This window comes from Beta vulgaris, chromosome 6, assembly GCF_026745355.1.
Source record: "Beta vulgaris subsp. vulgaris cultivar EL10 chromosome 6, EL10.2, whole genome shotgun sequence".
In the NCBI taxonomy this organism is placed as follows: domain Eukaryota; kingdom Viridiplantae; phylum Streptophyta; class Magnoliopsida; order Caryophyllales; family Amaranthaceae; genus Beta; species Beta vulgaris.
Window position 1 is genome coordinate 2730720 of NC_079207.1, and position 17469 is coordinate 2748188.

Here is a 17469-nt window from a genome sequence, read left to right on the forward strand (position 1 = left end):
AAAATTCTATCATGGTCATATATAATGATAATCATAGAAATTTGGTGGTCCAAAATAATTTTAAATTTTAAAACGTGAGCCGAAAATCATTTTGATCTATTAGATTTCCTTATTTCCATGATCATTTCTATTATGACCATGATAGACGTACACATCCTTCCGAAATGAGGAGCGCTGATAAGCGCATACCCGATATTTGTAAATATCGGGGTAAATTTGTAAATAAATACAACTTTTCCTTTTTTTTGTTTTTTTTATTTTTTTTATATATATATATATTTCTTTTTGGGTTTTTACTTACATATATTCATGATCTGATTTACATTATAGTTGATTTGATTCACATTGTGGTTGATCTGATTCATATAATAGTTGATCTGATTTCTCTCCAACATGATCAGAGTTGTCTAAGTCAACCTTTTTTGTCTTTTTCTGGCAAAATAACTAACATACCCCGGTAGGGTTGGCAACGGGTCGGGTTGGGTCAAGATCAGGTTGGGTTGGCGGGTTGAGAATCCCTTGACCCAACCTGACCTGTTAACTTAAACGGGTTGAAATTTACAACCCAAACCAGCCTTATGATAAACGGGTCGACCCGTTTAATTTTTTTTTCGTGTTTTTTCTAGAAAAAAAATAAAAACAACATAATTTATTTGCAAATAACAGTAGGCAGCAAATTAAAATTAAGTCATTACATAACCATATGATAATATTGTTCAAAATCAACCAATTTTTGTTCAAAATCAACAGAAATGTTTAAATTTAACATCATTACAACTTCGTAAGCAATTATTCAACCTTAAGTGTAATGACTAAGTCATAATAAGCAAGAGCTGTAGAGGACTAAATGGGTTAGGTGGGTCAAAATCAGGTTGGAATTTTCAACCTGACCCAACCCATTTAATTAAACGAGTTGGATCAGGTCGACCCATTTAATTAAACGGGTTCAAATTTTTGACCCAACCCATTATTAATGGGTTCGGGTTCGGGTCGGGTTGGCGGGTTGGGTAATATTTTGCCAGTTCTATACCCCGGTATGGACACTGTTGGCCCATACCGGGTATGCGCATATACTTTCTCCCGAAAGGAGTATTGTGGATTTTTAAAAAAAGAAATTAAAAAGACTCTCAAGAACAGTCAATGAACAGGTGAGTCACGTGTAACAGGACACAGGCTTAGAAATTAGGTGAATAATGAAAGTAGCATATAAATTAGCTGTGACAAAATATGACGCATATGACATGAAAGATAATGAGCAATGGATAGGACGAGTTTGGCCTATTCTTACTCAATAATGTCTTGCCCTAACACTCATCTCCTTGGTAAACTTATTTTTACAATTTCTAGAATACACATCAACAATTTTCTTCTATTCTAGTCTGTTTAATTTCTCTCTTAAAGAAGGTGGTTGAGCGAAATCCATCTTAAAGATTGGATATTAAGATCTAAAATCACTTGCTTTGGATTTTTTCTTCATTTGCTTTTACATAAATAAAACACTTCGACTTTTACCTATTTACAACTTTGACCATTAATAGTTCAAATTTTACGATACTAACATAATAGCTCAACTTAACATTAATATTCCTCGTCATCTATTAGTAAAAAATAAATGTGTTTTGACAATTTGCAATGAGATTCAACCAATAGCATTATATACTTCATAACGTTTTTTTTACATATTAGTAAAGCATGGTCAAGGTTATTACATTTAAAATTTCAAATAGTGCAACAATTAAGTGTTACATTTCTTAGAAAAAATTGAGGAAGAAGTGTAGATCTAAAATACATAGAAATATATCAGGGTATTTCTTCCAGAAAAAGCAAAGCTGTTAAATTTGGATGGTTTTGCCCATCTATGACTTAATGAGGCGTGGGAGTTAAACTAGCAAACTGTACTACTATTATAAACCAATGTCACAAATCACAAATAAGCTTGCTTAAAACTGTACTACTATTATAAACCAATGTCACAAATCACAAATAAGCTTGCTTAATCCAACAAAAAGTGCATTTCAAGATGTATTTGCTTCAATGTCCAATCCAACTCTCCCTTAGCAAAAATTCGTGAAAGTTTGGATAAGTTCTCCAAATGGAGAAGGAGATGCAAAGTGATCATTGATAGGTACAGTAATAACACACATAATACACCACGATCAGTCGATGAACAGATTGGTACAACTCAAACCATAAAAGAGGTTGAGCTATAAACACCTGTTTTAAGTTTTGAGCCTCCCACACTGTTTAGCAAAACTCAATCTTAATGAAGAAAACATATAAGCATATTTTTAAGATACTAAACAAGCCTCAAGCAGACTTATTTCGAAACCAATTTTTCACAATAGGAAGAAACTAATGTCACGTAATCTCCTTTTCACTCTTCTCTTACCTTGGCAGACTAGCTCTTCCAACAGTTTACATGGAAGGAACGAATGTAGAGCTATCATGAGATGCTGAGCCGAGGATATTCTCACCCCTCGGACTTCCAGCGGAGCTACTGTTGGAAAGAGAAACAAAGGTAGACTTCTGCAGGACACCGGTTGGGGATGACCCAAGCTGAGGGCTCCCGTGACATCCTTCACCCTTAAGATTTAGGGTTGGTGCAATGTTACTTGTATTGTTCAAGACCTCCCCCAAAGGACCTCCCATTGAATTTCCCCATGTAATCGGTATCCAAGAATTTTGCTTCATGCCCGTCTCACCCACAATGGTCCCCACCCCCAAACCCACTTGAGACTGGTCAAGCTCACGAGACAACCTCAATGGTGAAACAGTGATTTTCTCTTGGTTGGGTGAGGATGACGAGAAGTCGGATGCTGACATGGGGATTGACATTGACAGTTGAGTCCAATCCGATTTCATGTCTTCGGGCCAGGGGATGGCTGAACGATTAGCATTGTCCTTGGGCCAGGCGTCCATGAAATGCCGTAGTGGGTATTGATCTTGAGTTTGTTGAGCATTGAACTCCAAGATAGAAGAATTGTAGCTTTTACAGCCCATATAGGCACTTTTCTGGGTAGGGTTGAGGAGAGAATCGGTAGAAACAAGACCGAATTCTGATTGTAAGGATTCATCCAACGGGATATGTTGTTTTGCAATGGAAAACGGCGTGTCATTGGTTTTCAAATTGATGGTTGAAGGCATCACAGAGAGGTCCGGCTCATTATGGTAGCTGTTCGTGCACAAATATAGTCAGTAAATATCAAATTCTCTGCTAAAAGTTATGCTAGAAAGCTCACAGATAATGAGCAGCAGCATTATATCCACTACAAGGCATTAAAGAAGGAAAATTAAATCTATCTCAAAAATCGGTCTTAGAGTAGAATCTCTTAAGGGCTCTTTTACTAATACTGTAGTCACTTTCCTAGAAAGTGAAAGTAAAAGGAAGCAAATTAAAGGTATGAGTATATGCACTATTGGATCCAGATCATCATAATCATGAAAGTTGAGATGACTCACCGATTAACAATTGAGTCAGAAGAAGCATTGGAGACACCAGTAGGCTGCAAGCCTTTGATCTGGTGCTGATGTGCAACAGTGACACTGTTGGAGGCACCGCCACTGGATGATACGAGCGATGACATGGAAGCAGACATCGCTGGAACAACCTTGGTGTTAGTGGGTCCAGAGGCAGCTTGGCCGGTGTGGCCTTCCACAGGCTTTCTTGAACGATGGCGACCTCTGTTTATATGTCTTTCACAATACTTCTGGTCGGGAACAGCGTCCCTCGAGCACCGCCATTTCTTTCCATCAGTTCGGCGACACCTCCCGGGCTCAGGATCGGTGCTGCCAGAAAACCCTAGATGGAAAGCTCCCCATCCATCTACATTTCACATAATAAAAGGCAAAGCAACATAAAGGAAGCAAAATCAGAATAACAACATCATTATTCTTCAAAGCTTACATTTCTGAGTCCTTATTCATTACATCAAACATGAAGCAAAATTAGACATGAAGTCATGGAAAATCACGTTAGTAAATTCAAACACTGTTCTTCAAAGATTTCATTTTTCCAATTCTATTCATCACCTATGTTCCCTTACATACCCATGTCGGACTTGTGTCGGCACATGGATACTTCATTTTAAACCAAAAACCTCACAATGAAATGGCCAAGTCCAACACAAACACCCCGACACCATATTCGAGTCTAAGTTTCATAGCATCACACTATACTATGCTCAAAAATTGATATAATTAAACTAATCATTTACCCATTGAAAACCTAATTACTTTGTTAATGAATAGTGAAGGAAATGAAAGAAGCTTACAAGAATGGGGAGGATAAGATCCAATAGAGAAGCCAGGAAAGCCAGAAGAGCTTAGGGCTTTTCTAATTGGAATGAGCAAATTAGCAGGAACAGGAACATTTGCAGTCAGATACTTGTAAATCATAGCCTGATGTTCTAACTCTATCCATTGAGCTGGTGTAAATGGTCCTCTGATCCCTGTAAATGACCCATGCATGCTCCCATTCAAGTTTCCAGGATTAAACCCTGAATTTTTATTAACAATTGAAATCAGACCACAATAAGATATCCTAAACAAAAAAAAACAAAAAAAAGACAAAATTATATGGGGACCATAATAATCTACAGAAATAAATCACCAATTTCATGTAAATCTATCATTGCCAGAGCAGAAAGGCAAAGAAATTTCAGGGAAATAGGAATTAAATATTATCTTGGAAAATAAATGAAAAAAATATATAGAAATTGGCAGAGACATTTAAGGTTGCAGCATCAAAATTTGCAAAAATTGCCAGAAAGGAGGAGACAGAACATGAAGAAGTGAGTGAGAGATGGGAAAGACAAGAACAACTAATTCAACTATTTTACCTCAACTAAACCACTTTTGTTTGTCACAAATCAATTCAAGATAATAGTACTCAAATTTTCCCAAAATAGAACACAAATATCCAATTTAACAGGAGCTTAATAATGAAGCAAAATAAAATAAAACAAAAGTATCAAAGATATACTGTATCTTGACATGACCAACAAAAAGATTGAAAAGACCACTTACAACCTGTATTATTAACTTATGAAAACTGGAAAAAAAATGTTATCTTTATACCGACATGTTTCTAATTAAATAGTCCCATCTCATAAAATCAAGATCAAATCAAACCCAAAAATGGAAATTAAACCCAGAAATTAAAACAAAAGTTGGGTAATTAAGGGATTAAATCTATGATTAATTAGACTAAAAGAAAATGTACAACATACCAGCTGGAGTTCTTGTGTAAGTAGCAGAAGAATGAGGTTGCTGAAAATAAGACAAAACAAGATTTTGTGCATTTTTATCTGCAATTAATCCCACATCTTTTGCACAAAGAAAACTAACTTGAGGTTTAGTTGAAGAAGAAAAGCTCAACATTTGTTGTTTAGGAAGTGTAGTATTATCAGATCTTACACCCAAATCTTCAACCCGTTTAACCATTTTTGAAGCTCTATTATCTTCATCTAAAAACGGGTCGGATCTTTCTTGTTTGATGAACCCAGATCCATTACACTTGGGTTTTCCTTCTAGAACTTGTTGTTGTTGTTGTTGTTCAGATGAAGAAGAAGAAGGAGGAACATTTTGACCCACCACCAAAGAATCTACACCCACCAACCCAAAATCCATTTCCTGAATCCAAGTAAAAAGGTTGAGTTCATGAGAAAAAGGGTATAAATTAAAACAGAAAAAAGTTGGGATTTTTATGAAGGAGGGAGGAGAGAGAATAGGATGAAGAGGAGAGAGAATGGGAGGCGCATGTTAAGGGGGTGTTGAGTTGAGGAAGAGAGGTGCTACTTCTCAGAGTTTTTTTTTAAAAAAAAAGCAGTGAATTAGTTTGAGGAAGAAGGCAAAAATAGTTGAGGAGAGAGAAAGAGTGTGTGTGTGTTTTTGTTGAAACTCAGGAAATTGGACAAGGTAGTACCCAAAGAAAGACAATTCCTAGTCTACTCTTGGACATGGCATTTTCAGCTCAATTTAAACCTTATCTAATTTTTTAGGTATTAAACAAAGGGAGCAATTTAAGATTCTTATTATGCTACATTGCTACCTCTATCCCCAAATTGTAGGTCATATACAAGGGATGTGTTTGGTGAATAGAGAATTGATACTTTTTTCGTTCTTTTTCTTACATGTAAGAATCCGTTCGTTATCGTTTTTTGTTTCAGTTTTCAATTTTTTTAAAACTAAAAACCAAACGCTGAAAAAAAAGAAATGATTTTCACTTTTCAGTTGTCAGTTTCCAAAATCATTATGTTCCCAATAAATTTGACTAATTTTTCATTCATTATAGGATATATATCACATGACTTTGAAAATCAAAAAACCAAAAAACAAAAAACCACGGTAAGTAATATCGAACAGGCCCTAATATTTTTACTTGGTTTTTGAGTATCGAATCCTTATTATAACGCGTACCTAAATATCAACAATTAATTCCTAAATTCTTTTTCTTCTCTATTATACAAATTTGGCAATTGTGTTGAAAAATGGATATAATATCTTTTAACATAAAGTAGAGATATATGTATATCCCATTTTTGACATTATATTATTGAAAAGATGCTAATTTTTCACTCTTATTATAAAAATACAGATTTACTTCGTTGTGATGTGAAAATAGTAATACTACTTTTAGATTCGTTATACAATACTAGCATTTTTTGAACGATATGTGTGCGTGTCATATTAATCCTTTTTTTCTCAATTAGTTATTTATCAATGTTACAAATTTTTTGATTGGAACAAACATTTATAATTATTTTAATTTTTTTAATATATATTTTTTAAAATCAATATTTTGTTGGTTTTTTTAATTATTTGTTCATCATTATTCAAACATATTATTAAGAGAAGGAAAATATAAAGCATAAGAAATCTTGTGCTTAAATAAAGTGTAAGAATTTATGTATCATGTTCACTTGTTGAATATTAATAAAGTGAAAGATTTTGATTTATATATACTAGCCTTCATATGCACGCGATGCGTGCGTAAATTTCAAAAATTGTTATTCTATTAGATACTCCATTCGTACTTTATTTATGATTAAACTTAAATGTGAAAAATTCAATAGTTAGATGAATTTAGATATATTAATTCGCTAATAAAAAAATAAAATGGTTGTGAGTGATTGTTAACATTAATTTTTTGTGAATGAATATTGAACAGAAAAAACCAAAAATAATGAGTTGGTTTAACTGAATTAAAGAATATCAAAGGTAGTGAAGTTCAGACTTTTCATGTGCACGTTATGTATGCCATCTTTTTTTATAAGGTATAAATATTTTGTCCATTTAATTTTTGATTGAAGTATTTGATGCATATACCATTTTAAACTTGTTTTAAATGGCAAGTTGGAATGAGAATTTTTAAATGATTTGTTTTTGTAATTTTTTTCATTCCATTAATTAGATCATTAAGGGTATTTTAGTCACTTCAAAAGAGGACACCACACCTCCTCATTTGGCTTATATAATAGAGATAATAGAGATTATCGAATAATAACCAACATTTAGTTTTTAAAATAATACCAGTATAATTATTAATATGATCAGATTCATTTTTTGTTTGATTGTGTCAATCAAGTTATATTGTCAATTTAATATATATATATATGACAATTTAAATTGATTAAGGGTATATCAGACTTCTTGTAAAGGAGACACCATCGTACCCCCTGCACTTATATAATAGAGATATTTCAGTGACAATAAATTTGTAATATTTTAGTTCGTAACTTTCTCTTTTTTTTAAAGTTTTGAATTATGTACAAGTTGAAAAATGCTTTTTTTTAGCTTTTATATTGTTATTAATTTCCTTTCGCCTCATCGCATGAGTATCTTTTTCAAGTTACGACATGAAAAATAACAACTTCATAATTTTTTAATTATAAGGAGGCAAGCATGCTTGAACTCAGTGGTTATGAGTTTCAAAAATCAATCGTAAATTAGTTATTAGTTTGGGTGGAGTACATTCATCATACACCTACATGGTACATCCACTGACTACTCAAGACTATCTTTTGCTCATTTGAGACCTCCAAATGAGAATAGTCAAAGCTTCAAATAAGCAAAAAAATGTTTTAGGTATACCATGCTTATTGTAAATTCGAGTACTTCCTCCGTTTCGTTTTAAATGCAGCAAGTGAATATCTTATATCTCACAAAAATACCCATTTATTGCATTTAAAACGAAGCGGAGAGGAAGTTTATGATAAAGATTGTAGCTTGGGTGAGTGTGACTCACATACTTCGTGATTTACATTCGAAAATTGTTAAATACTAGTTGTTATGTTTATTTTCTTTTCTTCATCGAAACCATCGTTAGTTTTGCTTCCAAACTTGGAGCATGACAGCCGCAAATAAGTACATGCACCCAAGTGCATGTAGAGCATGGTGCGCTCTTTTTTAAACTACGTTGTTTTATCATTTTTACAATCTATAGTTTTAAAAAATTATTGTTATTTGCTTACTTAAATTTTGCAACTAAAAATTCCTTTTTCAAATTTAAATTTAAAAGGTATATGTTCTTTTACCTTAAATGTAGATGTTCATTTACTATATGGTGTTTTCATTATAACCTTTTTTCTTTCATAAGTATAAATTTACACGTTTTTTAATTATAAGTCGTGTGTTCTTTTTCAAAGTAGAAAAGTTGTTGAAAAAAGTTCGTGTTCTTTTATATAAATGGTATGTTCTTTTTAAGTGCACAATAAGCATTATGCACTCTAGTGTATAATCCACGCTTTGCATGACAGCATGTAGTTAATTTGGCTATAGACTATAGTAGTGTGCCTTGCGTGGTGTTGTTATCCGTCACCTTAGGGCTTAGCTTTACCAATGTGAATCAAGACTTCCATCATCATCCGCGACCAATCCCTATCACCATCCTGATTTAATCGCAAATCTTTCTCCCTTTAATTTGAGACCAACCTTCAACCAATACGTTCAACTAGTTGCAAGTTGCAAGTTGCAACTGGCAACATCTCAACACTTCTGTCTCAAGCTTGTACGACACATTATCTCTCCCTTAATTGGATTTAGCATATAGACATAAATAATTGGTAGGGTTCTCTTTTTATCCCAATCAAGACCATAAAGAAAGCATCCCCTTTTACCATTAACAATTATGATCCTAATAAAAAATGTCTTGGTCTAGTGGTTAAGATTAAGGTGTTGTGAATAATAGGTCACATGTTCAAATCCCTCATCCCCTTCTTTGTACTTTGTACTGCCTTCATGGCTCATATGGATTAAAAAATCTGACAACTACTACAATCATATCTTAACAATTTTCATTTATTTCACGAATTCAACTCGACAAAATCAGACGTATTTTTTTATGAACCCTAATGTCAGACAAACTCAAATTAAATCTAAACTATAATACTATGAGGATACGACTGTTATCATGTTAGTCAATAAAATAAAAAAACCGGGTGGTGATGGTCAAGTGGCCACAAGGGGATACTGAAAAAAAAAATTCTCAAATAGTAATAAGAGTAACTTATTTAACACTTACCTCCGTTTCTAAACAAGTGTTATATTCACTCTTTCACGCGAAGCCTCTTTGATTATCATTACTAATATTTTTTAATTGCGTAGAAGTAAAAAGTATATAAAGTTGATATGTTGAAAGTATATATTGAGACGAATCTAACTCACTTGACTATGCTTTTCTCTATACAAAATAGGTAGAAAATAGAGTTAAAGTTTGTTGACTGCCTAATTACTAAATGTAACATTAGGGCAGGTTTTCTTTACCTTAAAAAAAATAAGTTTCTGTTCCAATCAGTTCAATTCAGTTGAGAATTTGAGATAAGTTTCAATCAGGTCCAATCAGGTCAATAAGTTATCATCAGGTTCAATAAGTTCCAATCAGGTCAAATAAGTCCCAATCAGATCCAATAACGTCAAAAAAGTAAATTATCAATAAATTAAAATTTGCATTATAGTACCATTATGATTATATAGTATTATAATCTTATTATTGTTATTAGTTATTTTTACTATTCAAATTACTATTAGTTGATTATGTTATTGCTAAAAAATATTATAATCATGGTCAAATAAGATACCAATAATAATCATTATAATTATAATATTTTGCAATTCGTCTTTAAATAACTAGAGATAACATATTTTCATTACTAATAACAATAAAAGATATAAATGTTATCAATTGATTGTTTCATTACCATCACCAAAAAATCTTTCTTCATCTTGCAAATCCTCCTCCTCAATCAATACGTTTTCTTCAAACATCCAGTCATATTTCATCTGCAATTTTGCTTGAGTAATCTCATATATTGTGTTCTCGTTTTGTTAGTATTTTTTGTAGTAATTTTTTTTTGTTAAAATGTTAATCATAAGAGGTAATTGATAATAATTATTATTTCGAAGGATAAATTTTAATAATTGTTATGTCATAATATATTTTGATGGATAGTATTTATGTTATTACTCATCAATTTTTTTGTCAAATAAGGTCAAATAAGTTCCAGTAAGATCTAATAAGTTTCAATCAAGTCCAATTAGGTATAATAAGTTTCAATAAAGTCAATAAGTTCCAAAATCAAGCCCAATCAGTTCCAAACAGATTCAATCATGTTCGATAAGTTGAATCAGGTCAAATTAGGTCCAATAAGTTCAATTCAGTTCAGATAAATTCAGTTCAGTTCATTGTTTTCAGCAAGTTAAATTAACGCACTCTTATTTAGGAATAGATGTAGTATGTTTTAAGTCAAGTAAAATTGTTTTAGGAAAATACTCTAAAAGTTTGACTATTCTAAGTTGATTAATAGTTGAGGTTCTAAAAGAAAAGGAGCATAATAGCCATAGTTCATATTTGAGATTGTTGTAAGCTTTAGGAAATAACCAATCTAATATAATCTTAATAATGATATTCAGAGGAATTCATTATCACAACTCATACCAACCCAATAAAGCAGGATTGATAATTCAAAAACTATGGCTAGGAAGACCTAGACCATGAAGTCAAATCAACACAAATATTCAGATAAGTAATGATATTTTCATATTTGATATTGGGCAAATTGTCCAATATTATGGTATTTTAGTAATTTTTATGACAAAAATTAATATTAAAAAAATAATTTTTTTATATATTTTTATTTGGAAATTGTTAGTTGAAATATAGTTGATGTATTAGATGACTAGTATATCATATCTTAACACTATTTTATCATATCAGTTAGCTATTATATCATATCTTGGTTGTATCTAATCATATCGACTGAATGCTATATTATACTATTATTATATTGTATCAAGTTCTAGTAAAATTACAAAAATGCTATAGTATAGGACAAGTTGTCCAATATCGGATATGAAAGAATACTTTCCCATATTCAGATATGCCCAAATCAACAAAAATATAGATAACCACGGAGTCCGGATCCTCTAGAGTTATTAGAGAACTCTAGAGGTAGAGTTAGTGTAATCTCAGCCGTCCATTTAAAAAAAATAAAAATGATACCCAAATCAATTTGATTTCTCTCTCCTACTGTCCTACCCCTTACTCTACTGTTTCTTTCTCTTCAACCCATCTCCCTCATTTCTCTCTCCTACCCCTTTACTGTTTCTTTCTCTTCCACCCATCTCCCTCCAATCCTTCTCCTAAACCACCAAATTCAACCTAGAATTTGTGATTTTTTAAAAAAATTTCTCTCTAATACTTCAAACATTACTTCCACAACTGAACTTCTCAACTCCTCTCATTTTCTCTCTCCTCCTTCTCCTCCTACCTTCTCCACCTTTTCCATGGCTTCCGCATTGCAGTATCCGTCTTCTCGCCGTGATGATTCCGTCGGCGGCGATTATTTCGGCGTCAAAATCGCCAATCCTTATCGATGGTTTGCGATTTAATTTTTCATTTCTTTGGTTTTGAATTCCGGCGTCAACTCCTCTGATTTATTTTTTAAAAAAATTTGTGATTATTTTAGTATCATAATGATTTAGGTAGAGTTTAATTTTTATCTTGTTATCAAATTATAGTTGTGTTTCAATGAAAGCTTCAATTTTGATTTTAATATTGTGTTTTTGCCTTTTACATACTGTTCATCTTTTTTTTAGATGTGAGAGGACAATTATTTGCATATTGCATATGGTTCATCTTAAAAGAGTTTATATGAAATTATGAATTAGTTGTAAACTAGATAGATGAATTCATAGCGTGGCTCTAGTACCTGTTGCATTGTGTGATTGTGCTCTTTTCATTGATCATAAGCATTGCAGATGGAGTAGATATGTATAACAGTGTAGCTGAACTCTTTTTTTTTGTCTCAAGTCCTTCAATATCCTGTGTAGTGCTTTGCAAAGATTTGGATGGTTTCGTCAATATTGGGTGTGTTTTATACACTATGAAAGTTTTGTTGTCACTCAATGATGCCAAACCTACTGTTAATCCCAAAATGTTATTGCAATATCACTTCAGCTTAAAATCATTGTCACTAGTAAGCTACATATCTAATGAGCATTCTGCATCCTTAATGTCCTGCGAGCTTACAATCTCGATAAGCCAACACTACACAAAGTTGGTTTATGTTAAAGCCAGATTGAGTTGGTTGCACTTTACTCCTAAGATGCTCTTCTATTTGCAATAAAAAATACAAATTAAACATAAATGGAGTTTTTATTAAACTTACATGGCTTCAAGGAAACAGAATCCACACCACTCAAATTATATAATCAATAATCTTCTTCGGTAGTTTAGTCGTGTGATGCAGATTCTTTTTGAAAAAATTCTGATTGGTACGGTAGTGGCAAGATATAGATTATAAGTTTCTCAAACTCTTTCATAGTCCATCAATGGAGTTTGTGAATGTGTATGGCGGAAAAACTACGTCTCCTTTGCATATTTCCTTAAGTTTTAGATGTTTATTTTATTTTCTTAAATAAAATGATTTGTTTTAAATTAATAACCGTAGATTTAGATGGAGGGATGAGATTACACTAACTCTACCTCTAGAGTTCTCTAATAACTCTAGAGGATCCGGACTCGATAACCACGTGATGTGAGGAATGAGATTGCAAAATTATTTGCCCTTGGTTTATCCCAAAAAAAAAAATGTTACTATAAGAAAAAAGAAATGAGAATTGAGAACTTGTTTTAGAAACCAAAATCTAAAACGGCATTTACGTCACTTGAAAGTAGGGAAAGAAAGAACAACTTCTTTATTACGCCCTTCTTAGTTCTTAATCTTTTGCCCTCGAATATCTAAAATTGTCTTTCCATGGCTAGTTTGCCACCCTCGTGGTTGATACTTGATACTTTGATATGATCAGAATTCAGAAGGGTAGAAAGGGAAAAGTGCAAGAAGCGTGTGTATAAAATAAAAAATGTGTTCCAATGAAAGTCGAAAGATGCACAATCCACGTGACTCTCATACTATAATAAGTCTATAATGAAGATCGTGTTTGAGTTTTGACTCTCACACAAGGCCACAACTCTTATGTTTGGATTAGTTTGATAAAAGATCGTGTTTCCAAAATTAATTAGGGGGCGTTTGGTTTTAGGGAAACTGGAAAGGAAAAGGGAATAGAACCTCTTGATTCCCTTTTATGTTGTTTGTTTTGGGGGTTTCTTTTCTCTCCCTTTCCCTCCTCACCCCCAAATTCCTCTAACTTGATTACCCACACCCCCTCCACTTTCAAATAGGGGTAAGGAAAACCCTTGACCACTTAAGTTTGACCACCCAAGTTTAACCCACCCTATTCAGAACCACCCACCTCACCACCCTAACCACCAACCGCACCACCACAGCCACCAACATATCCACCACAGCCACCGCCCCCCCCCCCCGAAACCCACCTCCATGACTGGAAAACACACCCCATCAAAGGCTGCCACTACTCCCTAGCCACCAACACCACCCTCGTGCCACCCCAACCACCTTAGCCAATAAAACATCACATAAACCACCACTACCTAGCACCTACTCAAAAATTCACCAACATCCCTTCAAATTTCATAATCCTAAAAATTCAAAAATAAAGGAAAATCAAAAGTAAGAATGCATGAATACCTTTTTTTATGGCTTTAGACGGTCGAATTCGACCACAAAAACTCTAGATCTAGAGTTTTTATGGTTGAATTTGACCTTTAAAACCTCAAATTTCATATCTAATTGTGGTGGAGAAGGAAAAGAAAGGAGGGGGTGGTGGCGCCAGGTGGTGCCGTGGTGGTCATGGACGACCTTAAGTAGGCGGCAGCAAGCGGTGAGGGGAAGAGTGGTGGCCGGAGAAACTTTAGAAAAAGGATGAAGAGGATATATGGTGGTGCAATGGTAAGAAGAGGAGATGAGATTTTCTACCCAAACAACAATTTTAAACAAAGGATTTTCTATTCCTTTCTCCTTGTTTCTCTTTCTTAAATCCTTTCCCTTTCCCCTTCATAAACCAAACGCCCCCTTAAAGCTTTTGAGTCCAAATCTTGGAAATGGAGCAATATTTGTGGCCAGGTATGAATTAGTAGCTCTAAATAAATAGGGTTTAAGATATTTTTTTGTTAACTGAATTGGATTAAATTGAACTGAATTGCAAAGAAAAACTGAATTGAAAATAGTAAAAAAAAAAAGTGATCATATGGGTGTATATTACAATGCAAGTTGGGTTTCGGGAGAAATTCCAACGTTAATGAAGTTTCATTTACCAAGGAGTATGTGAAATAGAAGTTCTCAAAGAAGTTTCCCTTACCTAAAAGGTAAGGTAAGTTCATTCTTATATGAATCAAACAATTATATTTAATCTATTTTTCAAAAATATCACTTCCTCTTGTTTTTCTATGTTAACAAGTAGTAACAAATTATGTAATAATAAAAAAAGCATATCTAAAATACGGTAATGTTTGTGACCTTTAACTAATAAAAGAAAATATTTTAGTAATGAAAGGGATAAAAACACATAAATATAGGAAGGAAAGAGATCGAGAGAAAGAATAATAAAAAAAAATAGGTAATACTACATAATATTGCCACTATTTAAAACTTTGTTAAAAAAAAAGTATTATAAATAAAAGCAAACATATTGAGCAGGCTATGGGTTTTAAGGCCGAAGTGGAAGGTTTGTTTTGTTGTTGTTGAGATTGCTGAATAAAAGTCTAGCATTGTGCTCAAATCTGGAGAAAAGAGGTATAGAAACTTCAAGCGTGTGCTATTTATGTCATCAAGAGGCAGAGTGTGAAGAGCATTTGTTCAGAGACTGTCAGCTAATTTCCAGAGTGTGGATGACATCGTGGTTGGGAGTTCAAACACAAGGTGCTAATTATATTCCCTTGAAAGATTGGATTTTGAATTTTGTAAATAAATTATGGAAGGAGGATGGACGAGAAGGTGAGAGTGGAGTATGGGTATGTGCAATTATGTGGGCGATATGGATTCATCAGAATAATGTTGTGTTCCGAAATGGAAAACCTAATCCTTAAGAGATTCTACATAATGCAGAAGAGTTGGTTGTTCAAGAAAATATGAGATTGGAAATCTGGAAAGCCAGTAGTAGGATCAGTATCTCAAGGTCAGTAGAAGAAGAGAAGGTGTTAAAGTTCACAATGGGGATTTGCGGAGGTAGAATTTGTGAGATTTTTATGGATGGAGTATGGAAAAAACTTAAATGGGTAAATGGTTCAAGAGCGGGTATAGGATGGACAACTAGTGTGGATTCTGATATTATATTTAAAGGCAGTGCAATGGTAAAAGCAAATTCAGCACTTCAGAGTGAGGGGCTAGCGGTTTTAAGAGCTCTTGAGGAGGCACATACTCACAGGGAAGAAAAGGTCAAGATTCTTATGTATTCTGAAGTGTTAGTGCAAGCTCTAAGCAAGCATACAATACCTTTTCTAGTATATGTCAAGATATTTACGAGGCTTGTAAGTTTTTTAACTATTGTGAAATAACTAAGGTTGATAGGCAGGTAGTTAGGGGAGCGCTGATAAGCGTAGACCCGGTATGGACACTGTTTGTCCATACTGTGGCAAAGTTGTAAACAAATACAACTTTTTTTTTGGGTTTTTTTTGGTTTTTAGTTACATATTTTCATGATCTGATTCACATTATAGTTGATGTGATTCACATTGTAGTTGATCTGAATCATATAATAGTTGATATGAATTCTCTTCTACATAATCAGAGTCGTCTAAATTGCCATTGAGTTAACCTTTTTTTTGTCTTTTTCTGGCGAAATTAATAATGCATGATCTGATTCACATTAGAGTTGATCTGATTCACATTATAGTTGATCTTATTTCTCTCCTACATGATCAGAGTTGTCTAAATTACCATTAAGTCAACTTTTTTTTGTCTTTTTATGGCAAAATTACTAACATACCCCGATATGGACACTGTTAGCCTATACCGAATATACGCCAATAGTTTCTCGTAGGTAGGGATAGTCATACTCTAGCTATTAGAGCTAGACAATGTCTTGTCATTTGATTTTGTTGGTCATTGATGTTTGTTCTTGCTGCCAAGAAACAAAAAAGAAAAAAGAAAAAAAATGTATCGTTTTTTTTTTTTTTTTTTTTACCAAAGAAGTATTTTAGCTAAGCTGCTAACCTTTCTATATCATACTGTATTACTGTATGATGCATGATTGCATGATTACCCAACCCTCCAACGGGAGATGATTTCAAATTCACATGCACGTATCCCAAAATTTGTGTTCTTTCCCAACATCATCACTTTGTCACTTCTCTCTATAGTCGGTCACACTTTAAAATCATCCATTGTGTTAGCTCCCAAATGCCTCTTTGATCCCACAATTTTTCTCACTTTACTGAATTAGAGTGCTCATTATACCTTGCATTTGCTTGAAATCAGTACCCTATATTGGACCAATTACTGTTTTTTAATCGTCATAAAAGTTAGATATTAAATAGAAAAAATCACAAGGATTTAATCATATCATAAAAGTAATTTTTGTTATATCTAAAATATACTCTCCCGTTTCATAATACTCGCTACACTTTTCATTGTGGGAAGTTTCATATTACTTGCTACACTTTCTTTTTGGGAAATAAACTACTTCCTCCATTTCTTTTTACTCGCTACAACTTCCATTATGGGAAGTTTCACATTACTTGCTACACTTCTTTTTTGGGCAATTAACTCTCTCTATCTCTCTCCTCCCACATGGGTCCCTTTTCTTTTTACTCTCTACCTCTCTCTTCTCCAAAAATTGCCTAGGAGTCCGTGAAATGAGAAGTGTAGCGAGTAAAAAGAAACGGAGGAAGTATCTCCACCTCTCTCCTCTCACATGGGTCCTTTTTCTTTTTACTCTCTACCTCTTTCTTCTCCAAATATTGTCTAGGAGTCTGTAAAGTAGGAAGGATCTAATTTTTTTTGTTATATAATAATGCGAATTTCTTATCAAAATTTCGACTCAAAGGGGAAAAGTCCTTCGTAGCTCCCTTTAAGATCTGTTGTAGGTGAGGAGGGATTCGAACCCCGAACACAT

At 33.4% G+C, this 17469-nt stretch overlaps 1 protein-coding gene across 1 annotated transcript; it reads right to left on the reverse strand.

Annotated features, from left to right (window-relative positions):
• Positions 1–1989: 1989 nt before the first annotated feature.
• Positions 1990–6008, reverse strand: LOC104894980 (growth-regulating factor 2). Its single transcript, XM_010681369.4, has 4 exons — positions 5229–6008; positions 4272–4496; positions 3460–3823; positions 1990–3172 (listed from the first exon to the last, which is right to left on the reverse strand). The coding sequence occupies exons 1-4, from the start codon at positions 5626–5628 to the stop codon at positions 2416–2418; spliced, it is 1746 nt and encodes a 581-aa protein (XP_010679671.1). The 5' UTR covers positions 5629–6008; the 3' UTR covers positions 1990–2415.
• Positions 6009–17469: the final 11461 nt, after the last annotated feature.